This window comes from Urocampus carinirostris, chromosome 18, assembly GCF_059441175.1.
Source record: "Urocampus carinirostris isolate Australia breed hairy pipefish chromosome 18, RoL_Ucar_1.0, whole genome shotgun sequence".
Taxonomy (NCBI): domain Eukaryota; kingdom Metazoa; phylum Chordata; class Actinopteri; order Syngnathiformes; family Syngnathidae; genus Urocampus; species Urocampus carinirostris.
The window spans coordinates 13388663-13414205 of NC_142366.1; the positions used below are offsets into that span (position 1 = coordinate 13388663).

The 25543-nt window shown below is 40.1% G+C and overlaps 2 protein-coding genes across 2 annotated transcripts in view; one reads left to right on the plus strand and one right to left on the minus strand.

Annotated features, from left to right (window-relative positions):
• qtrt2 (queuine tRNA-ribosyltransferase accessory subunit 2) overlaps window positions 1-22635 on the minus strand; it is a 32534-nt gene extending 9899 nt beyond the window's left edge. Inside the window, exons 1-5 of the mRNA XM_088322161.1 lie at window positions 22499-22635; window positions 6643-6964; window positions 6517-6572; window positions 4509-4585; window positions 1375-1584 (exon numbers count right to left, since the gene is read on the minus strand). Coding sequence (XP_088178287.1) covers window positions 1375-1584; window positions 4509-4585; window positions 6517-6572; window positions 6643-6869 — 570 coding nt within the window. The 5' untranslated portion in view covers window positions 6870-6964; window positions 22499-22635. The remainder of the gene's footprint in view (window positions 1-1374; window positions 1585-4508; window positions 4586-6516; window positions 6573-6642; window positions 6965-22498) is intronic.
• ccdc191 (coiled-coil domain containing 191) overlaps window positions 7324-25543 on the plus strand; it is a 28104-nt gene continuing 9884 nt past the window's right edge. The window contains exons 1-13 of the mRNA XM_088322160.1: window positions 7324-7580; window positions 9416-9454; window positions 9655-9790; window positions 9854-9982; window positions 11029-11207; window positions 11576-11754; window positions 11922-12066; window positions 12131-12321; window positions 12766-12985; window positions 19295-19641; window positions 19717-19793; window positions 21100-21182; window positions 21246-21335. Coding sequence (XP_088178286.1) covers window positions 7488-7580; window positions 9416-9454; window positions 9655-9790; window positions 9854-9982; window positions 11029-11207; window positions 11576-11754; window positions 11922-12066; window positions 12131-12321; window positions 12766-12985; window positions 19295-19641; window positions 19717-19793; window positions 21100-21182; window positions 21246-21335 — 1908 coding nt within the window. The 5' untranslated portion in view covers window positions 7324-7487. The remainder of the gene's footprint in view (window positions 7581-9415; window positions 9455-9654; window positions 9791-9853; window positions 9983-11028; window positions 11208-11575; window positions 11755-11921; window positions 12067-12130; window positions 12322-12765; window positions 12986-19294; window positions 19642-19716; window positions 19794-21099; window positions 21183-21245; window positions 21336-25543) is intronic.

Sequence of the window (25543 nt, forward strand, 5' to 3'; positions counted from 1 at the left end):
TTTTCTCGCCAGCCAACAAAACAGCGATTCGTGGGTACTGCAAACAAAATCCAAATAGGAAATATTTTTATCACAATGACCAAAATAAAAGCAAACACCTTCATGATCATTTTCTCATGTCACATTAGTCAGAGTACAATAAATCTCCACCAGGTGCCAAAGAGGAGTTTTCGAAAGAACCTCCTGCGAAAAGTGAAAGTCCGCAAAGCAGTGTCCGACCCGTGGTCTCAATTATAGAGTACCTACCAACTTACCGACCGTGAGACAGAGAGACAGAAAGACAGAGAGTTTTCGTTTTGTTTGGGTGCACTTTGACTAAAAGCCCTGTCGACTGAGATGAGCATGAGAGCAAGAGAGAGGGATGCATCGTTTAGGCGGCATGACGAAAGGAACAGGACACAAACTTTTATCAGCGAGATGCAGAAAAAACAGAGGTGTACGGTCACAGTACAGTATGAAAGACACTATGATATGAATTGGCCAATTGGCATTAGAGATCTCAGGTCAAAAGCTGCGGGCCAAGCGTCTTGAATCGTGGCTGCCCGAAACAATCCGCCGTGGTGCGGGAATCAGGCGGTGTTTTTTATTTTTATTTGGTCTGGTTTTGTTATTCCCTCCGCGAAGGAGTTAACCAGCGACAACTCAAGCGTGAAGTAGCGAGGTGTCTCAGTATACATATATTTGTATGTGTTAAAGATACAGTGTGTAATAATATAATACTAGAGGTCGTTATACCTTAAGATGGAGCTGAAGTGTGTGCATTGGAAGACACGCTACGGTAGGCTGAAGAATATCATTTGGCAAAATTTGTAAGCTTACATATTTTCTTGCGTGAGCAAGGATGAATTTCAGCCAGCAACAGGACATGCAAGTTGGTATTAATCCCTACAAGTGATAGCAAGACAGTGTGAACTGGATATACACGGAAGATTGAAAAGAGCGACTATCTGGAGTGGTCATAGCTAATGTAAATAGCTCACTTGATATTCAGAGAGGAGAAGCTGCTAAAAAGGCCAGAAAAATATTGCAAGAGCAAACACGAATTTAATGAATCACCGTATTCAGTGAAGTTCGCTTGCATAAACAACTGTGAAAGGCAAGGGACACTGAAGGACAAAACAAGTTTTATTTTCACGGTGGAGGTAAAGATAACAATAGCAGCTAGCGGCGAGCCATAGTCTGCAGCCATGTGGCTAACATGAATGGCTAGAGAAAGAAACAGTAGAAAAAAAGCACCCGATGCTTGTATCTCAGGACTTAGTGACTATCACGTGCAGGATTACGCTATATAATACAAAATGGGACCTTATTAAGTATAAAAACATTGACTGCTAATAATTAATATTACATGATAAAATCTTTTGAAATACGCACCTCTGACCCCTGGTGCACCAACAGGCACTCGTCCAAGTGGGCCAGGGTCCGCTCCACCGATTTGCGGACACGCTTGCGCGAGGTATTATCCTGCCAGGTTTCACCGTCCGCCATGCTTACGTAGCAGTCGGGTCGCACCAGCTTCTGCAAAGCCATGAACTTGGAAGCAGTCAGCTCAATACGCCCGCCGCTTCCCCACACCGACACCGTCTGAAATCCAGGCAAAAATGAACAAAGGATTTACTGCCAAACGCTTCATATGCAAATAATTTGTAAAGAATATGTACTTTTCTTTAATTCTACTGTGCAAAACCATTGGCAGACAGTGTTTCCCAAAGAATTTTGTAAGATCCTACGGGTGGACAGTCTAGGGGTGTCCGGAGTCACGCTTTCCCGGAAGAAAATCTGGTAGATTTTATATCTAAATGCATTGATCTGATGTATTTTTTTAGCAAAACGGCTAGATCCATGATATATGTGAACCCATGTAAATTATTAAATCCTAAACACACTAGTTATGAATGGCAATGACACAAAAAAAAACAGTCACACACGCAAAGCACGGTAAACAAGACATGACTTTAAGGGAAAAAAAATCTGCTCGACACCTATCCATCCATTATCTGCATCGCTTATCCTCAGTAGGGTCGCAGGAGTGCGGGAGCCTTTCCCAGCTATCCTTGGGCAGTGGGCAGGGTGGTTCCAATCCTGTACTTTTTTAAGGTATTGTATGAGCAATACACAGATGAAATCCCTATAAGCGTTTTAAATGTAACTAAGTGTAATACTCATATCGGTGATTTGGTAAATAACAGTATTAAATATCAGTGCTGCTGCTTTTGTTATAACTACAGTGTTCATTTTACCACTGAAAAGTGATGGGTCCCGGGGACTCGCATGTTTAAAAATCTATGGGTCCTAACAGAGATCTATGGGTCCACAAAATTTAGTGTTATCGAGGTTGAAATTGTAAATCGGTGACAAATATATAATTAAAATCTATATATTAACTCAGTTTTAATCATCACAGTTTATTGGAAATACAAATCAGTTATCACCTCAAGATTTTTCAGATCACAACAATATTGTACAATATAGAAAATAATATTGCTGAAATAATTATATTAATCCATATTTTGATTCAGTTTTAATCATCAGTTAATTGGTGATACAAAGCAGTTATAACTTCAGATCTTTCAGTTCATATATTCTTCGTGGTTTGCTGTCCCGCCACAGTTGTAATGCCTTCTCAAGGTCCAATCCATTATCATCCTTCTCATAGCGTAACCAGGAATATAATTTAGTCCATTTTGGCAAAAAAAGTCCTTTTCTTGCTAGGAGTATTCTTTTGTTTATTTACTTTCGTCGAATTGTTCGCTTGAACACACGTGTTTTCCTTGCCTCCACGATCTTTCAAAGAATTTTCATACCTGTCAACCTCCACTTCTCCATGCCCTTACAAAATGTTGTATTTTCCCTTACAAAATGATCTTACACCATATTTTTTTCCAAACGTGTTTATTTATGTAGTTTAACATGTTATATTGTACATGTGTTTTGTTATATCATATATATTGTTAATTAACATTTTGTTGTGAGATAATGATTTGCTCGACATGAATGAGGTTTTTCCGTACGGATTTTCTTGTAGGTCGTACACGTCTTAAAATGCATAATAAACGTACTTTGTACTGCAAAAACGTACAGGTGGACAAATATGAATTTCTCCGCCGTTTTTTTCGTGCCGGAATTATTGCCGTTGTTATCACTTTCTGCATTATGTTTCGACTTATTACTGACACTGAAGAAATTACCAATTTTGTGGTGATTTTCACCTTCCCTTGACGACAACCACCACAACAATGACGTGATCTCGAAGCGCCGAAATCGGCGTGCAGACGAGAACTCGAACCGCAAGACCAAAACAACAATGGCGGATCTGCCTGACGAAAAGTTTGGAGTGCTGTAAATCTTTGTTAAAAAAAAGTAATCGGGTAATAATGACAATTTTGTGTCAAAAAAGTTGCGTCCCGGGGACGCACGTTGATTTGAGACTATACGTCCCCAGCAAAAATGATGCGTCTAGGACGGAGTGACGCGGGCAAACGAGAACACTGGTTTAACCACTATGACAGGATGCCATGTCTTGGTTTAGATGGTTTACAAGGTTATTGTAATGCGCAATTTATGGCCTAAAGTTAGCTATTTTTAAGTGTGTATTTCTCAGACACCCATGCAATGAAAATAACTTGTTTAACCTGTCTTTATATTCCTAATATACAAGTAATCATCACACACACACATAGTCATGTTTCAAAGATCAGTCTAAATAATCATCTCACACACACACACACACACACATAGTCACGTTACAAAAATCAGTCTATTTCTACGTTTTCAGTCTAATTTCATTGTAATGTAATATGACACTCATGTGTGACTCCATTTCCTGTTTATGTGCGACTTCTCAATAAACCACGCCTACTGACCGGATGTAGGCAGTTCGGCTCGGGCAGCCTGGCAAGATGGCGACTGGGCCGTGCTCGCTTCATTCGCGAAGGAGATTAAAACTCAATGAGTGCTTTTATCTGAATAATTTCGCCAGCAAAGAGTTTATATCTTTATAAACTCTGACATCCACCAAAGCATTTTCCAACGTATTTTTGTAACTGCTCGCAATGGCTGGCCCGCATTTTTATGCTCCTTTCAAATCGCCGGCTTTGCAACTGGGCAGGTTTTCTGTGCATGACGCTTGGCACTAAACCTGCTTTTCTGGTCACAGAGAGTTGAAAAATGTATCAACTTAGGGATAACGTGACACTCGTCAATGTGACATTTTACCCAGCTTTGCGGCAGTGCAACATGGCAGTGAGAGTGCGCGCTTTGACTGACCAAGATTCAATCTGACGGACAGAGATATGTGGCACAAATATACACTATGGTGTTTGCGATGATATATGAAAATAATGGCTTACAGTTTTATTGTATAACATGTTGAAATAACGTTTGCAGCTTCTAACATTCCTGTGACCAATTCTTAGAAAGGGAGACAAACAGACTGACCCAGACAACTGAACTCCCAGTGATGAATGAAATTTAAAAAAAAATGGATACAGCAAAAGGGCACGTCTAACCTTGTTGGTTGTGTAACCGGTGGGTCCAGGTGTCGCAGGGTCATGAAGAGAGCAGAACAAAACCGTGTCATGTATTCCTGTGCACCACAAAAGGTCAGGGGAGGGGGGAGTACTTCATTAAAACATACACAGGACCAAATTATTGCAGAACTTGTCACAGAAATGTAGTAGAAATCTCCTGTTATCCTGATAGCATACGACAATGATACAATTCCACGTCACTTGCCTGAGGAGGCAAAAGCGTGCAAAGGCGTTTATTTCCATAATGCAATGTTTAATGAGGTCAACATTAGAGGTCAGATACATTTAAAGCATTGTACACAAGTGCTTCGTTGAGCTATTCACCTTTCTCATTCAAGGACGAATCACGCAGGTAATTCAGCCCACACAGTTAGATAATCAAATACGGTAAGTTAAAGACTGAAAAGAGGTGGTGGAGGTCAAAAGAATGGCTTGAAAGAAAAGTGACTGGATTTTCTTACATGCTATGAATAATCCATTAATCTATTAAATTTAGGTTCCCCCAAATTTGCTTATCCATGTGTCCATCTTTCATCTGACATTTATTATAGCTCTACCACAAGTTTTCTGATGTCATCATGGTGACATGACTTATGTTCACAGAGTCCAATAAGAAATTGAATTTGACACAAAATCATTGCATTATTATCTCTCAGACAAGTGCAAATGTCTTCACTTTCAATGTTATGTGAGAAGTCAATCATAGTTCTGTAATCCCACTGAACAGCTTTTCTTAGAACCCTAATTGATATACAGTAAATTAGACTGATTATAAGAGAGTCATCAACATATACCAGAAAATCATTGGCTGGTTTTGATCTAAAGGACATTGCTGGCACACAATACCGCAGCAGGGCAAACAACATTATAAAAGACTCACCTCACGCTAGCCACCACCTCTTGTACCTGCTCCTTTCTGGAAGACGCTACAGATCCTTTAAAACAAGGACTCACAGGTTTTGAGTGTCTTCAAAATGGCCATCACCACCCCAAACAAGCACACAAGACCTAACCCTCATACCAGGGTTGTCTTAACTCTTCTAATTATTTAAAGTCGTTGATACTAATGTCACAGCAATCTTGTACAATCTTCTGATACACTTACAACTTAGTATGGTCTATAATCACTGCAATTTAAATATATCATATTATAACATTCTAGTTAAAGTAATTTATTTATTTTATATTTATCCCATGCCTGTCAACTTGTACGTTTTCCCCGAATTGAATGCATTTTGCTCATTTCAAATTGTGTCCGTTGTCTTAACTTTTTTGTGCAGAATCGTCTGAGTCACTGGGAGCAGACGACAACGTCATTTTTGATTCCTAATTATGATAAAGTCTGCGAAGTCCTGCACTGCGACGTATAATAGGCCAAACAAATTTTATTGCTAGAGGGGATGAAACCGAAAAAGACGATGGAAGAATTGTTTGTGGTGTTTATTTGATAAAAACGTTTTTGATTAAATTATCTTTGTTTTCATTCTACATAGTCTATATTGCTGTGAGTAAATAGGTGCCGTGTTGAGTTTGTTAGGTATATCACCGCTAAATGAGGGGGATTGCATTCTTTAATAGGGGGAAAATTGTATGAGGTTGATAGATGTTTTCCTGGATTGCCACGTCTAAAGATTCAGATTCAGATCTACTTTATTGTCATTCTAGTACACGTGTATACAGAACGAAATGTCGATACATCCGACCCGCACAGATTCCTTGAATGTACAGATATAAATAAAATGTTGTATTGAGTTGGAGTATTGAGTACTAATAATATACTAAATAATTATGGCTATGTATAGTATTTTACAGTAGTGCAAAGAGTGCAAGAGGAGTGCAAAAGTCGTTGTAAACAATTTTCACTACGTTGTTCTAAATGAAAATAACGACAATTCTAATTCACTTGAACACATGCATAGTTTGTATGTCAACAATAAAACTATTGTGTTGTTTTCACAAATATACGTCCCTTTTTATAGTGCAATACCTGAAAACTTGTGAAACCCCTCTTTGAACTCCTCCAACGCCTCCTGATGCTCTGCTCTATAAAAATAACGCATTTAATTAATGGTGAAATTAAAGAATAATGAACACAATGTCAATGACCGCTTACAAATGATCCAGTGTGACTTGAGTGACAGAGGGAAGCTTGACCAGTGTGTGCAGTGTATCTTGGGTCAGGTGAGGGACTGTACCGCACTGTGTGTATAACAGGCAGCCTGGTACCTCCAGGGAGTGTTGCCCCGTCCTACCGAGACCCTTCAGGATGCCGAGGCGGCTTCCTCCCTGGATAATCCGAGTCAGTTCTAGCTTCATCTTGCTAGCAGCCATGCGGCTCATAAACAAGGCTTCGTGAAGCACGTGAATTAGCCACTAGCTAGCCGTTTGGGGTCTCCTTCGTCCTCTTCTCCTCGTGAAAGGCTACCTCATGAGTTCTGTAACCAATATAAATGTATAATTATCAGCTAAAATTACAAAACTTCTGTTTTTGTTTGAAGAAATATCACTTCATTTTACCACTGTTGTAAGAAAACTACAATGTGGCTGTGTGTGATGTCATCGCCACGCGACGTCAAAAAGTCTTGTTAAATATTCAAAACATAATTCAAAAGTTCTCCTTAGTAATATCTAACTCATCATGCAATATGCTCGTAATTTTGTTGTGTTTTAGTATTTATTTCATATTATTTCTTCCTTTTCCTGAGTCTGCCACAGTTACCATGGTCACCACAGGGACTCGTAAACACGCAGCTGCATTGTGGAAAACAGAGTCCAAATGTGCGTTTATGTCGCTACAAAACATGCCAAAGAAGTACATTACCCAGACTTCTGAGCAAGCGCGTTGGAAACTTTTTGTCTTGATATTTTTAACTGGACAGTTGACTTTATTCGACACTACCGATGGCATTTCAAAGACAAAATTGACATATGTAATAAATTTATATATTTTATTAACAGATGGCCACATTACCGGGTCCGGCACCTCGCTTGTTTAAGTGTAGGAGTAGTAGTATTGGAAGACATGTCACACCTAAAGCATCAGGATCCAAGGTATGTTTCTTTCATATTCACCAAATACCATTTGGATGCTATTTTTTATCATAAAGCCTCCATGACACGTTCTATAATCCATATACAGTATGATAAAAATGAAATCAATTAAACATTTGGACATGTTTTCATTTAATCTACTGGGTTAAGCCTTCTTTGGTATCAATTGGTTTGAACAGCAACTTTCTTCCCATCTTAGATCCTGAAATAAACCCTGAGTTTGACAGATTTTTACCTTTTTAAATGTTTAAAACGTACTAACTCCTTGGATAAAAGATGGACTAGACCATGGGTGTCGAACTCATTTTGGCTCGGGGGCCGCTTGGGAAAAGCATTCTCATGTAGGCCAGACTAAATTAATGGCATAAAAATTTGCCTTAGCTGGAGGGCTGGGGGTGTTTTGAGAGGCTCGCAATTAAAATAATGATTCAGGGATGCAACGTTTCATTATAAATGATTATCGAGGGTTTCTTTTCCTCAATTTTTTTCCTTCACTAAGATTTCTTTTCTTCAGCTGTGCATTTGTCTGGTCAAGTCATGTAATGCTTATTGCTATAACCCTTAATCACAAGGAGTCTCAAAGGGCTGCACAGAACACAGACTATTGCAAACTACAGACTATTATTGCACCATCCCCTGATCTGAAAAAAAAGCAAAACAACAATCAAATTCATTTCCACTATCATCTATTTAACACAGGGAAATGTATGCAGATTGGAAAGTGACAAAGAAACACGAATTTAAATGATTGATTTAAACATTTAAAAATATTTCTGTTTTTTCAAGTCCAATCAAGTCATGTTTATTTGTATAGCCCTTAATCACAAAGAGTCTCAAAGGGCTACACAGACCACAGATTGTTGCTAACCACAGACTATTATTACACCATCCCATGATCTAAAACCTACATGAGGGCAAGGAAAAACTCAAAAAACACAACATGAGTCGAGTCATGTTTATTTGTGACACCCTTAATCACAAGGAGTCTCAAAGGGCTGCACAGACCACAGATTATTGCTAACCACAGACTATTATTACACCATCCCATGATCTAAAACCTACATGAGGGCAAGGAAAAACTCAAAAAAACACAACATGAGTCGAGTCATGTTTATTTGTGATACCCTTAATCACAAGGAGTCTCAAAGGGCTGCACAGACCACAGATTATAGCAAACCACAGACAATTATGACACCGTCCCCTGATCTCAAAACTCCATGAGGGCAAGGAAAAACTCAAAAACCACATGAGTCAAGTCATGTTTATTTGTGACGCCCTTAATCACAAGGAGTCTCAAAGGGCTTCACAGACCATTGCAAACCACAGACTATCATGACACCATCCCCTGATATAAAACCCACATGAGGGCAAAGAAAAACTCAACTTCAACATGAGGAAAATGGAGAAACCTTTTTTAATTTTATGTAAATGTTTACCTGAATATGCAAATGTCACTGTTAGATTTCATATGTATTATGGAAAAGAGCTAAAGATTCTTTAAACTTCTGTAAAGACACCTGGGAGTTTTTTTTTAAATTTTGGATTAAGTTATTAATTGCGCCCAGCTTCAGTGACATTCAGTGGACATATTTAAAACTCCAGGTCGTTGTGGCTCATTTTTCTCTCGTGCTATTCTCGGTATTGTCGACGATGTAGCCGGCCACATTTGGCCCGTGGGCCATGCGTTTGACACACGAGGACTAGACAATTTGTATCATTGTAATTTAAGAAAATATCTGAAATAGTGTAGCTAATGTCAGAAAACCCTGACTATTTACCTTTGCTTGCAAACTCCCAACCTGCTTACACTAGATTTGTTTCTGCTTCTTTTCCAGAAGCACGCAAGCAAAGAGGACATCGATCACTGGCGGAAGGTAAGCAGCAACACTTCCAGCGCAGCTCGGGTGTGTGTTATGTTTCGGCATCTGTTTAGTGCTGAAACAAACAGTCCACCTGGAGGGATGATGTTGGGGCTGCACTAAGTCACGCATCCACAAGCATTCCGGCCGTTTGCGTCAGCATTTTATGCATGGGCACTCTCACAACTCAATTGTCTCTCTTCTGACAATAACAGCAAGTAGAGAAGGCCTCGGAGTTTGCTCTGTCTGAGGTTTTCTTCCCCAGGAGAGCCCAGACTGGAAGCAAAAGCCTTGCGGTGGCTCTGCGGAGCTGGGAGCATCTAAAGGATCATGATGATGCCTACGCCGAAGGTAGGAGTTTAAATAGATAAATGAAACAAATAAAACGATTCCTAATGATGCATTGGGCCACAGCCCAGGCCCTGCTGGGAGACTGGCTGGATAACACGTGGAAGCCAGAGCTGGAGACGAATGGCCTGACATGTGAGAAAGGGAGCCCGCCCACACCGCCGCCTGCTGGCTTCCAGTACAACAAATTTGATGGTAAATCAATATTATTAACTGTAATAGCTATTGAGTCCAAAACAGACCAAATCACTACTTGGGTAAAATTAATAGACATTATTTTGTAAAAAAGAAAAAAAAAAACTGTTTTTTTTTGCTTTTGGAGGCAGGTGGAGGGGCAGTGTGGAATAGTTTAACCAAAAGACCCAAATAAAACAATTTTTGACAGTTCCTTGCCCAGGGCCATCAGCTTCAACTTAAATTTTATTGTCAAATATACTATATTCACAACACAAATGAAATTACTTCCTCTTTCCCACATGCAAACATGCAATAAATAAAGGACAATATAAAAAACAAATACGGCAAGGTAAAAAAAGGAAAAGGGAAAAAAGTATGCATATAAGAATATATAAGGTGTGGATAAAAATGTGCAAAATATTGCCGGAGTCTTAATAGAACAGTTTTGCATTGATATGACAGAGGGCAGAGGGGTGGGGGAGTGGTGGTCGTAGGCTGCTGCGCAGGGAGAGGTCACCACCCAAAACAAGCAGCAAAACTGTGAAAATACATATTTTTTGACTTATTTGGGAATATTTGATGCGAGGAATGTGATTGCTCTACTTTTGTTTGAACTATTGTCACGATGCATTATTCTGTCATTGCACTTATATTATTACTTGGGTCAGTCCCTAAGCACTACATTGTAAATATTTTACGTTTTTGTACTGACATACTTTTATCTTAATTTTCTCTTTAATGTCTTTATTAAATGATAACCCTGCAAGGCAATGTCTAATCCCCGTAGCATTCAGTGTTTCACCGCGTTAATATCGATAACAAAAAGACAATTCTGCCCAAGACGACAAATTTGTGCTATGTGTGTGTTGTTTTTGTTTTAAACAAAATGACCTTTCTAAATGTATATCTTTAACAGACAACTCTAGAGTCTAGATGCAGATTAGATTGTTTTTGACTGTTTTTAATAGATACTGGTTCCTTCCTGTGGTGTAACACATAAAATAAAAAAACAAAACAAAAATCAAACCACGCTTCTGGTCTTGACACGACTGAACCTGATTCAGATCTGTACATCCACCTCGCTGGTGAGGCGGAGAACCATGCTGTCGACGATTTCCTACGAGATCTTCAGAAGCAGAAAGTCTTGGATGGGGGGATGATCGAGAAACTGGCGGGACACTGCGGCAGAACCAACAGGACCTTCCTTGACCCTGTTGTTACTATGGAGCTGCGCCACCAGCAAGTAAATACAAACAGAATCTGTTATTTTGAAAATTGGGCAGGGCTCGATTAGGATAAAGTTTGCGTGAATCCACATACTCGCGTATCATTCAGTTAGATCAGCCCTCTCTAATATTAGAGAGAAGACTTGAGCTGATCCACTAGGTTCCTGCTACTTGTCTTTGCCTGGCGTCTAACGATCTAATAGCACTCTTGCACACATTACCCAGTTTGAACCACTGAGGACCATTAGGTCTCACTTTGGCACAATGGTGAGGCCGAGTCTCAAATTCCTAGTATAGTGAGTATTTAAGATAAAAGAACTGGGCTGAGGTTGAGTCTGAACCTTACAATTTCAAGAAGTGACTCTGTGTTTGTTCATGGAAATAGGTACGTGAGAACCGGGCCTTCAACGACGAGGAAGCCAAGAAGAAACGAGAGCGGGAACAGGAGGAGAAAAGGCGTCACGAAGCCAGAAAAAGGGAGCATGAGAGGTTACAGCAGGAGATCGTAAGGATGCGGCGGCAGCGGCAGGAAAGGAAAGGCCTGGAACAGCGCCTCAGAATCCGGTAATTCTGTCATGTGAAGGATCCATGATAAAAGCTAGTTGGGAAATTACTTCTGCAATAGGTTTGGGAGGATTTTTGCAAATTCTGGTCGCTTTGTATTCAAACTGAAAGCATATTAGCATTTGGTCTGCTTTGGCATTTGCCGACACACCATGTCCATTTCACAGGGAAAAAATCGAAAGTCGATGGTTGGCGAAAAGCCTCCAGCCAGTTGCTTCACCTCCTACGATGCTGCAACAAAAAACAGAGGAAAATGTGCCACGGGGCCCAGAAAGGAAAGATGAAATCTCTGTTCACCTGCAGAACCTCAAGGTTGGTCCCCAATGATATCTTTGTGGGGGCGAGAAGTGTGCCGTATTTACAGTTGGCATGGCAGTGTCTGCAGAGGTATTTTTCGCTTTGGTACTCGGTGGTGATGGAGCAGAGGCTTCGTACAGGCAGGGCCAAGGCGCTGTGCGACTGGAGGAGGCAGCTTGGGGCCTGGCGAGCGTGGCGTGCCGTCATGTGGGCAGAGAGGAAACAGCGGGAAGTGTCGAGGGCCGAGGAGGAGCTACGCACTGAAAACAGGCACTCAGTTTAAAACCTTACAATCAACCTTATTCCAAAGCCAAAACAATTTAGAACCTTGTCCTAAATCCCCAAATTTTATTTAAAACCCTGGTTGGAAAATTTCTCTAAAATTCTACTTTTAAGACGAATTCTTAGCTCTAACCACAACCTAAGTCCTAAAATTTGCCTCTTAAAATAATCCGTCAATGATGGTCGGTTAAGATAACCTCTGCAGATACCAAAATATAAAATAAGTAAATGTTTTTATAGTCTCAATTAACTCACAGTATATTTTGTTGTAAAAGACAACTCATTATTCACATTCATTTGTTATCATAATTCACCTCTCCTCCCTAGTCCTGCAAATCAATTTAAGTGGTCGGGTTCGGGCTGGGGTTTAATACCACGGGCCTGGTTGGGCTGGATTATTTTTAGGTCTGTTTTTACTTCTGCTTCTTTTAGACAATTCCAGCTGGCTGAGCAAAGTGACCGGAAGAGATTACAACGGCGTTGTCTGTCTGAGTGGCGACTCTGGTGCCGGAAAGAGCGTGACCAGCGTGAGCTGCTGGCCCAGCAGGAAGAAACCCGACGCAAGATGGTCGCCCTAATTAATGCAGCTACATCAGGCCAGTTTAAACCCCCGGAGACGGTGATAATCGACCTACATGACAGCACAGCAAAGGTACAGCCCAGACAATCCACTGGTACCTCCATGAGCTCCTCTACACATGAGAATGTTGATACACAAGGTTTTTGGATACAAACATCTTGCTCGCTTTACGAAGAAAAATCCAGGTGGCAAGCAGTACCAGAGGCTACCATTAGACACCGATTGAAACGGCTCGTGACCGCTCGCCGCCATCAGCTAGGTCCAGTTTGTGCATGCACCTCACACCATCAGGCATCTGATTCCACGCCCTTGGTTATACCTCAGAGTACCTGTATTCTGCAGCAAGTTTGTTTTGATCGCATATCTTTAATCGCATTTTATAGCATCTTCTTTTTGTGACCTTTTGTGAACTTAGCCTTGAGTTCCAGAAAGGAGAATGGTGAGGTGCCTAAAAAAAACTCAAAAGTCAAGTCATGTTTATTTGTATAGCCCTTAATCACAAAGAGTCTCAAAGGGCTGCACAGACCACAGATTATTGCAAACCACAGACTATTATGACACCATCCCCTGATTTAAAACCTACATGAGGGCAAATTATACACAGATATTGTCAACATAAAATATAGGTTATTCGTAGAAGTGTGTTTTAAGCTTGGATTTAAACATTTCCACTGAGGTTGCAGATCGAATCTCAGGGGGAAGAGCATTCCACAGCACCAGGGCCCGAATGGAGAATGCTCTCGAACCTATGGATCTCTTCTTGGCTCTTGGGATCACTAGTAGACCAGCATTTTCAGAGCGAAGACTCCGTACCGGAACATAGGGGGAAATTAAATCTGAAAGATATGACGGACCAAGTCCATGCATGATTTTGTATACTACCAACAGAACCTTAAAATCACATCTTAAGCTAAAGGGAGCCAATGCAGGTTAGCTAAAATCAGGGTACTGTGATCAAACCTTCTTGTCTTATTTGAAAGCCTCGCTGGAGCATTTTGTACCAGCTGAAAGCTCTTGATTTTAGACTTCGAGAGACCGGAAAGTAGTGCATTACAGTAGTCAAGACGGGAGCTAACAAACGCATGAATCATAATCTCGGCATCTGACTGAGACAGCATAGGGCGAATTTTAGCTATGTTGCGAAGATGGAAAAAAAGCTGTTCTAGTAATATTCTTAACATGTGTTTGAAAGGACAGATTAGGGTCAAATATGACAGATACATTTTTGACTGAATCACTCTGGTTGATATTACATCTGTCAATGTTCAGAGCAGTTTTTGAGAACAATTCATGGCATTTAGATGGACCAATAACTAAAATTTCAGTCGGGCGGCAGTAGCTCAGGAGGTAGAGCGATCGTTTTAGGATTAAGGGATCCCAGTTCAAATCCCGGCTTGTCTGTGTTACATGCCGAAGTGTCCTTGGGTAAGACACTGAAACCCCAATAGCCCCAATAAGCAGGTTAGCGTCTTACATGGCTGCACAGATCACTGCCGCTATTGGGAAATGTGAAGCACAATGTAAAGCGCTTTGAAAAGTCATTGACTTGAAAAGCGCTATATAAATGCAGATCATTTCATTTTTCATTTCATTTTCAGAGTCAAGGCGCAAGAAGTTGAGTGACATCCATTCTTTTATCTCAGTGAGGCAGGCCTCCAAATTTCCACTGTTTAGTGTGGCAGATTCCTCCATTGGAAGATATAGTTGAGTGTCATCTGCGTAGCAATGGAAACTGATATTACACTTGCGAATAATATCACCTAATGGAAGCATGAAAAGAAGGGGGCCAAGTACTGAACTCTGCGGAACACCACAGGTAACACTAAAGGGCTCAGATGTCATTTCACCATATTTAACACAGTGCGTCCTATCTGAGAGGTTCACAGAATTACGACAATTGAAATGGAGCAAAAAATTATACAAAAACACACATGTTCGTGTGAGTGACCATGCCAAAAAGTACAATCGGGAAGCAGCGATTGCCGATCACAAAGCCGGCGAATAATTAGCCCAGTAATTTCTGAGAGAGGTTTTGTTTTCCTGTTGCAAAAAAAAAACAGCAAAGAGGACGAGGAACCAGAGAAGCTGCCGTTTACAAAGGAAATTATAGAGGGGCTGGCTAAGTGGGAGAATTTTTCTGCTTTCGTTGAAAAAATAATCCAGAAAAAGTGCCAACTGGTCGTGCGATAGCTTTCTTTAATGACACTTGCAGAAACAAATCTCGTTTAATTTGTTAGGACCTGTAAAAAGTGTGAACGTTGCGAGTTCAGCTTAAAGGGCAAAAGAAAGTAATGCAAACTGAAACTGGCAAACAAAATGTGTGTGTTCACTTTCGTTTAAAGTTACAGTAACTTTCATTTTACAGTTAAGTGCTTAGGTATTATCAAAAGTCATGATTATTTTCTATGTGTAATTATTGTGTTAACGTGTTTTATAACAATTTAGAGCTCATTTTGATCCTTTTAGGAGGTCGGGAAGAGCCCAATTCGCTTTTTTAATAATTTTATACTTGTCATGAACTGGAACAGGATCAGGACCCAGATGTGTGACGTTTCTCACGCAAGCCTTTTATTTTACGGGAAATGGGGAGTCATGCACGTTAGGCAGCAGTCTGGCGTGAAATGATAGGAAGCCAGAGGCCGACGAGATCGATACCAATTGCCCGAGGAGATATCGGACAGGACAGGACAGACACGTTTGATATCAAAACAGGATCTCAAAATTAAACACGACAAACTAGACAGGAACGAAACTGGAAACCTATATTAAACAGGACAAGATAAACAGGAACAATACCAACAGGAAACAGGACCGAGTCAAAACCCACGTCTTGCGGGGTAGAGGTTCATTGACTGACTGACCAAGGAAGAGTGAGAGCACTGAGCTTAAATAGACGGAAAGCCAATCTGTCAATGAGCCGGAGCTGGCGCCACACGGGCGGGGCCAATTGGGCGCCATTGCAACCGTGATAATATTGGGAAAATGTGTTCGTTCCGCAAGCAATTTGAGCCACCAGCACAACCCTGAAATGAATTAAGTTAATATGAAAAGTTACCGCTGTATTTCTGTAAGAGATGTTTTGTACATACTCTTCACTATGTTAGTAATAGTCAAACAACTCAGATGACTCTCACAGCCTCAACCGCTCAACTCTAAAAGCGTCTTACGGGGTGAGCTGTGTATATAGAGGGCAGGATCAGATGGAAATGCGTCGACGGTATACGAATAAGAAGGCGGACGGATGGGGGGAACAGAGCTCGGGGGACAAAAGAAAGCAGGGAAAGGTTAGGTGAAGTTAGACGGTGTAGAGGTCAAAACAGAGGTTGCGCTTATAATCAGGTTGGTGCATTTTATCTGCGCGGATTGCGAGCTGGAGGGGCCGCTGGGCACAAAAGGCTGATAAAGTCATAGAGGAGTGAGACAGTACATAGTTTTCGTTCAACAGGGTTCTAGTTACAGAGGACCAGAAACATTTAAAATGAATAGAAGTGATTAGAATAAGGTGTCTTTGCTGTCGAGAGAAAAAGAAAGACCTGCCGCTCTCCCGAATTCATTATTTAAAAAAAATAAAACACTGTTATTCCCCCCAAAATTATTTTTCGTATATATTTTTATCATAAAGGCAAGGATACATTTAATATTAACAGATTGATACCTTTAAACTGTTGTGGGACGGTTTAGATCAGGGGTCGCCAACCTTTTTGAAGCTGAGAGATACTTTTTTGTCTCTGATTAGGGCGAAAAGCCACGTTTCTAAAACAACATGTTATTACCAGGTTGTAATTACTAGATGTTAAAATAGGCACAACCAGAAATATAATTTCTTAGAAAATCACAATGGTATGTTCTTAGAACCAGTCTGTGGACTACTATGGTGGTCTTAGGGGAAACCCTGGTATTGATAGTGACAAAACCTAATTTAGGAGATATTTTGCATGACACCAACTTTTCAAATCGAAAGTAAAACATAAACAAGTAAATACACATAATTAAATATTACTATTTATATATATATTTTTAATTTATTTTATCATTGTATAAACAAACTTACATTTCATTTGGACACCCATTATTTACTTATTTTACATGTTTATATTTTTTTAATTACATTGTTAAAATGTTTACATTCATTGAGTTATTTTACAATTACGTATTTTTTTTATGATTTTTTAAATCTATTTTACTATATATGTCAGGACCAGAACGGAGACAGGACCCTCTTGCGTTGCGTTTCTCGCAAGTTTTATTATAAGAAAGAGAAAGGGTTGCGCCCACGATCCGGTGATCGCTGGACGGGGGAAGCAGGTCGCTCTGAACGTGGAAGTGGATCTTCTGGGGCGAGCGATGGCGGTGTCGGGAATGGAAAAATGGGTCAGTAGCCGGGACAGGAGGGCAAAAACGTAGTCAGCGTCGGAAGCGAGTCGTAAGCCAGTACGGAAGAACAGACGTGGTCGAGATCAAAAACAGGTCGTAAGTCGGGACGGGAGAGAAGACGTGGTCAAGATCAAAACGGGTCGTTGCCGGAGACAGACGGGAGCAAGAGAGGGACAGGTGGGAGTCAGGGTCGAAAAAGGCTAGCCTAGTAAACACTAAGGTTCGCAGATGGACTGACAACAGGCGACAGACAGGAGTGGGTTTAAATAGGGACAAGGAGCCAATCAGACTCCGAGGTAGTTGGTGCCAAAGGAGCGGGCACAGGTGAATCCAATCAGTAATCATGACAATATCGTGTTACTTTGTTTTCATGATGACATTTTATAAACACATTTTTTTACTTCAACATTGTTTTTACTTAAAATGCACCTTTAATTTGTATATATAAAATGAATACATATGCATTGTTTTTATTTAATTTATTATCATTTATTGATATATTTTATATTAAAAAATTCTTATATTAACTATTTTCTTCATTTATATTGTTTAATAAAAATTATACATTCCTTTTTATAACACTTATTTATTTTAAAACGTTTATTTTGTTCCCTTTTATTTTACTATACTGAGTTTATTTATAATGAATCTTAAAGCGACAGTGTGAAATATTTAGTGCCTCTTAGTGGGACAAAAAATTTTCATTCAGTAAAAAAAAATATTTTAATACTAGGCAAAAATACATGAACTATCATCCATCCATTATCTGCACCCCTTATCCTTAGTTGGGTCGCGGGGGTGCTGTAGCCAATCCCAGCCGTCTTCGGGCAGGAGGCAGGGGACACCCTGACCTGTTTGCTAACCAGTCGCAGGGCACACGGACAAAAAATTCGCACTTTCACACCTAGGGACGACTTGACCTGACATGCATGTTCTTGGAATTGGAGGAAACCGGAGTTCCAGGAGAAAACCCATGCAAGCACGGGGAGAACATGCAAACTCCACACAGGGAGGCTGTAGCTGGAATAGAACCCTGTACATTTGCACCGTTGGGCTGCGTGCTATGAATTATCAGACCAATGTTAATAGTTGTATTTCTTTTATCTAGTAGAATCCCTACCTTAGGTCGCTGCCGTGTTTGTCTGGCATCTAGCTGCTACGCAATGATCATACGGCACTAGTTTGTCTTTGCAATGGAAACCAGTGCCCTCTAGTGATCAAATATTACACAATGTGGATTTAATTACGTATAAAGTCTTATTTTTATTTTTAGCTTTTATTTATGTATGGATTTATATTTAATTGATTGGTTTTTGATATTGCAATTTTGGTCATCCACACGGGTTTTAATATATCAACATACTTACAGATATTTGACATACTACATATATATATATATATATATATATATATATATATTTAAAGAAGCTGGTAAACACTCTCCAATCCAAATCTCAAAGGTTTCAACACACTCGTAAGCGTTGAATATATATATCTTGTGATTTATTTGGGATTTTTTTCATTGCTGCTAAATGTTATTGCACTATTTTTCATTGCAGTATTGTTACGATGGACTATTTTTTCATTTCACTGTTATTATACCTTAGGCCTGTCTGTAAGCACTACGTTGTCAATATTTTTGCCCATTTACTGATGGCCTTTTTTTTCTCTTTAATGTCGTTATGTGTTCACCGTGGAGTGCTATGTCTAATATTATTGCAAATGTTTCACTACATTGTTATCAATGACAATGAAAAATAAATAATTTAAATATTTAGCATAAATGTAAATGTTCTGCATTTATATAGCGCTTTTCAGGTCAAGTGCTTTACAATGTGCTTCACACTTTTCTCAACGTGGACATTAGGGATTCAGTGTCTTGCCCAAGGACACTTCGACATATAACTTGGAGGAGCTAGGAATCGAACCTGGGACCGCTTGATCCCAAGAGGAGCGCTTTACCTCATGAGCTACTGCCACCCCAACTCTCTTTTTCTCGGCCTACAGGGGGAGTCCCAGAAACCCGCAAAGAAGCAGCGTCACCGTAAAACCTCTGCAGGAAACCGGGTGAGATTTAGCCAGCACGGGGAAGACGCCGCTGAGGCCCAGCCGGAAGACGCGAATGAGGATAACACCGAAAACGACATCAACTCAACCCGCCCGAAAGCGAAAACCTCGCAAGGGAGCCTCTTCGAAAATCGCAATGCCGCCCAGAAGAAAATCATCTCGCAGCAGAGGAAGCAGCTCAAGGAGCAAGATGATGAGATTGCACAGCTCAAGCGGGAAAAGATCATGGCCGCCTGGGAACTGGAGGCACAGAAGACCGCTGCCTCCAGACAAGTGTCACAAACAAGGTAGGATTTTATGGAGGAAATTGAAAATTCACTCCAACTGTTATGTTGTCTCCAACATGCTTTTTTCTGTTGCAGTGCACCTGAGGAACCCGACGGATCTGGTGCACCCTTACAGCTGAGACCCAAAACGCCAGTGTGCCCCATCATCTCAGGTCAGTCCGCTGCATTATTTTAATATTTGTTTCTTTGTGGGTTTCTTATTTGGTTAAATGGATAAAACACACATCTGGAAGCAGTGCAACCAACGGAAAAACAACTAAAAGAAACTGACAGACAATTTGGAATTATTTGATTATTATTTAAGTCTTCATGATCAAAATCTAATCAGCATCAGTCTGTGATTCAGTTATTTTTAAGCCAGCAGAAAAGACCTTGCAGGCCATGACAGCCAACTACTGGCGCAAGAGATGGAATAGCTTAAGATCGGTTGCATGGCTCAGCATGTGTAGAGCCTGTTGTGATTGTACAGGCTTCTGAATTTTAGCTAGTGCAGTACATTGAGTTTTTTTTAATGATGTTTTTGTCGCACTCCTGCGTAAATGTTAATGCCAATTTAATTAATATTGACTGCTGCACTAATTGATTGAGATTGACAGTTGCTAACAGAGTCCGCAAACAAGTGTCATAATCACATCACAATGTGTTACTTTTCTGTACTAGTCATTTCCCCGCTGATTTTGCCAAGATCGCGGTCTTACTTAGTAAGGACATTCCATTTATGCGAATTAAAAAGTAAATTATGACAAATTTGGGCACTTGCGTCGTTTCCCCGGACTTAAATGAATTTCTTCACCTATAGAACACTCGGCAGAAATCTAATCGCGTCATCACCCGCGATGCTTTGTCTTAATTAAACTGTTGGATTGCCCTGGTCCGTACCATTCCTAAGCCAGCTTCTAAGCATTGGCCAAGTCGACCCACTAGGGATGCTCAGTGAATGTTAAATGGTAAATGGTCTGCATTTATATAGCGCTTTTCAAGTCAATGAAAACCTTTCAAAGTGCTTCACAATGTGCTTCACACTTACTCACCACACACACACTCACACATCAATAGGGAGTCAGCCATGCAAGGTGCCTACCTGCTTATTGGTGGCATTAGGGATTCAGTGCCGCCAGACGGGACAGGGAGCACCAACACATCCATGCGGGGCCCCTACAGGCGCCGCAGTTTGGGAGATTCGCAATGGGGGTCCGGCGCATGTCCGAAGTTGCCACCGACACCCTTGCAACCATCAGTTTCCCCAAAATGATTACGCTGCATCTTATCGTTAGCTGCGTTGTTTAAAATGTAGAAAAGAAGTAGCGGCTTGTAGTCCGGAACTTACGCTAATTAAAAACAAGGTGGATATTGCTTTTTAATCTATATTCCAAAAACAACAATAATAAACAAAATAAATAAAAAATATTAAATTTTCGTACACTACAATGACCCTGTCTATCTGTAAAATGTCCTTAGCCACCGAGCAGAGAGCCCGCATCCGTGCCGAGCGGAAGAAGCAGGCCGAGGAAAACAAGCGAGTGAAAGAAGAAGAAAAACATGTGAGGGCGAGGAGGGAGCCCGTATTTTGGTTGTTGGTTAATTCTCACATTTGTTTGACTCAGGCTCAGATGAAAGCTGCCGAGGAGAAGAAGCAGAAAGAGGAGGAGGCGGAGAAAGAGCAGAAGCGGCACGAGCAAAGGCTGGCTAGACTGGTAAGAAGCCCTACCAGAAGGTACCGTAAAACCTTTTTATTTTCCTACAGTTTAAACACTGCGGCTTATAATATGATGCAGCTTTTTCTTTAAAAAAAAATATTTTTGTGAGGTTTGTGACGCGGTCAGGCGCTCCCCGCGGATCTCCACAGCTGCGATGCCTATTGGGTCCCCGCGTCACAAAGTAACAAACACTTTGTGCCATAATTAAGACACTCATTTGCAGACTGTGTCCACAACTGTCAATCTTAATAAACTAGCACAGCAGTCAATAATAATCAAATTGACATTAACATATTCGCAGGAGTGCGACAATAACATTCTCAAAAGAAAACTCAATGTACTGACATTCTGAAGCCTGTACACTCACAACAGGCTGTACACACACTGAGCCATGCGACCAATCTGGAAGGGATTCCTAAATTTGAAAAGATACAAAATAGGAGAAAATAGTACATGATTTTTTTGCATAATATCTATATATATGTAATTAGTATATTCCAATTGTTTTACTAGAGAATGCGTTTGTCTTTGACTTCCTGAGCTTTGACGTCATGTAAGGAGAACCAGCACGCTAGAAGGCCAGACACCCTGTTGGTTTACTTGTTAACTAGTCAAAAAGGTTTCGAATGTTTAAAACAAGTTTTGTTATATTTTGTGGAGAATGCCTAGGCGTTGTGTCGCAGATGGGTGCAGCAATTGTGCAACGATTGACAAGCAGCCAAAATTGGGCGAACTGGCAAAAAAAATACACAGAGCTACAATGGGCTGAACAGCCCAAGACACGGCAGTCTAGCCGGATGTTTTAGAGGATGCCGGGACCGATTGATGGAAAAAAAACGGGGGGCTAGCTGACGGAAAACATGCAGTAAGCAACCAAGATAACCACGAGCCACAGCAGCAACAAACACAAACCCAGCCAGGAGGACAAAAACCCATGAGCATGACAGGCAAGCCAGCTAGCCGACTACTAACGGGGGTAACCTAGACCAAACAAAACTGGAAGCCCACGGGAGACCATATGCTAACGGAGAGCTTATTGGACAATATTACATTAATTGAATGGCGGCAAAAACGCGGGAGGAAAAGTCCCAATCAAATACCTAAAAAGAGGCGAAGTCTAAAAAGGAACGCACACTCTACACAACGTGAGGTAAACATACTCTTTGATGATCCACTCGGACAAAACAGTCAGAAGTCCCACAGCGGCACGGTAAGCAAAGTTCTAATTACTCCAAGCTGAAATGAGCGCTATGCGTTCGCTGATTACTACAATCGCTGTCTGTTTTTCAATTGAAAGAGCTGTTTGTTTTGCTTCTCGATGTCTTTAAATGATGTCACAGCTCTATGATATATGAGATCACCTGTCTACTTTGAAAATATTTCCTTGAAATCCATGACACGTGGAGTATTTTGGAACATATTTTGCATGATTGTGGGGAGGAATCAGATCTGGCCCAAGGCATAGGCGAGCTATTCGGCTGATTAGGGCCGGGAACGGTGCATTCACAATGATCGCAGCAAGGCTTTAGGGCTAGGACCTTAGCTTGGCCTTTTGGCTGAGAGTAAGTGTCCCGGCTCCTAGGCTTTGTAGCGTATTATGAACTGACCGATAACGGATAATGGATAATGAATAACGAAGATAGAACAATAACCCTTAAAAAAAAAAACAGCAACCACTAGGGGGCCCCCAAGATGGGTTCACGTTGTCCCCACTGTCAATTTGTGTTTCCACTCAAAAATACTTCTACTACAGAAATACAACAAGAATACTACACAATAACCACAAAAGTCAATATATATATAGTGCTTAAAAACAGGGACCTCATATACAATTTTGCGTTCATTCTGAAAATAAAAAATTGTATAGAATTACTACAAAAATTCTACTACAGTAAATACTACAGTATTACAGAATTATTCACTCCAAAAAATATTACCATGGAAATAAAAGAAATATTCTACAAAAATACATGCTTTGGAAATACATGAATTATACATCTAATGAAATACTAAAAAAATATCAATACATAATACTATAATACAAAAAACTACTAGTGAAATATTACTACAAAAATACAACTACAAGAGGTTTACAACAGAAATACTGCAAATTACACCTATAACGATGGAAATATCACAAAAATACTACAAAAATAAAACTACAGTAATAACACTAGACTACAAAAATACTACAACAATACTACAGACCTACAACAAACATTCTTAAATGGAAATACCAAATAATACAACAAAGATAGCACAAAAAATATTTTAAAAAAATAATACTACAGTAATACTACAAAAATACTAAAATCATAAAACAACTGTAATAATACAAAATACTATGAAAATACTACAGATATACAATGAAAAATCCACTTTCAAAATACAACAAAAGTGCTACAGAAATACTAAAGTAATACTACTTTGGAAATACTACATAAAAATTACTTTCAGAAGGACTACAAAAAATAGCACAAAAATAAAATTACGCTATCAACAAAAAAACTACAGAACTTAAAAAAAATCCGACTTCAGATACACTAAAAAAAAGCCTACAGTAATACTTTAGATCTAAATAACAAATTAAGTGCTCAAAACAGGGACTTAATATAGTATTTTGCTCTTATTGTGTTTGTTTTAAAACCAATTGGATGAAACTAAGTGTAACAAGTCACTCCAAATAGTTGTCCACCCCTGGAGTAGAACATGAGTCGGTCCTGGGAGGAATACTACACAATCTGTGCCAAATTTTAAAAATCGATAATTTATAATGAGATTAAGCTCTCCCATTCCTTGGCACGTGCCAAAGTGATAGAGAGGATACAGAATATTTCCAATACTACATCAAAAACAAATGCTGACACTAGTTACTGTTGTGGTAGAGATATGTCGCTGCCTGTGTTTTGTCATGATTCTCTAACTTCTTCATTTATTCTTCATTCATTTTGTTGTAATTATGTAACTTTAGTTGTGTTTTATTCCATAATATCACCTTACTTCTTTGAGTTGAATACACAATGAAGAACAGGAAACATCACTTTAAGTTCATGAGATGTTAAGTTCAGCATTCGTCCATTTTAACAAAATACATTTGATTGCCTCATTAAGTGTTGGTCAAAGATGAAGAGTTGGTCATCAGTAGAATATCTCTCCTATTAACTGTATGTTTGAATTTTTTAGATTTTGAATCATTTTATGTACTACTTTTTTTATAAGAATGATGGTAAAACACGTTAGTTTTGGCACAAGTGAATTTCTACAGCCATTTGTCATGATTACTCATTACACTCACCTGTGCCCGCTCGTTTGGCGCCAGCTGCTGCTAATCACCTGATTGGTTCCCCGTCCTATTTAAGCTCAGTCCTTTCACTCGCCTGTTGTCAGTCCGTCAGCGAACCTCTGTTTTCACAAGGAAAGCATTTTTTGACTCTGACTCCCGTCGGCCCCATTTTGTCACCCGTTTTCCACTCGTCCGTTCCTGATTTCCCCGTTTGTCTCCTGCCACGACCCGTTTTTTGATCTCCTGTCCCGGCTAACGACCGTTTTTTTGACCCCGACCACGTTCTGATCTCCCGTCCCGGCTAACGACCTGTTTTTCCATCTTAACTACGCTACGATCTCCCGCTCCGGAAGATCCACTTCCGCATTTAGAACACGCTCCGATCCCGTGAGCGGCTTGCTTCCCGCGTCCAGCGAGCATCGGATCGCTGGCGCTGACTTTCCTCTATATTTCAATAAACTTGTGAGTATCATTACGCATCTGGGTCCTCTTTCTCTGTTCTGGACTTGACACCATTGTCTGTTAGTTTATTTATGACCAGTATACACAGTATTCTGTATTAAACCTCCAATGGAACTGCTAATCAGTTCAGTCTCTCTTTTGAACACCTGACATCACGCTGAGGGAAAAGCCATTTTCTTAACATTACTAAATAAGGAAGGGTATTCTCAATAATTATTTACCTGCTGCCACAATAAAATATTCAATCGGCTGACACTAATTGTTAAAAGAGTCCAAGGATTTATGTCTAATGTATTTCATGTAGTTGTAGAAATACTTGATTTCCTCTCCACGACTTTGTCATGTGCACTAGGGATGGAGAGCTCAAGATCAGTCGCGCGTGTGAAGGGCTGTTGTGGTTGTATTGGCCTTTGAATTTTAGTCAGTACAGTAAATTAGGTTTTGTTTTGAAAATGTTTTT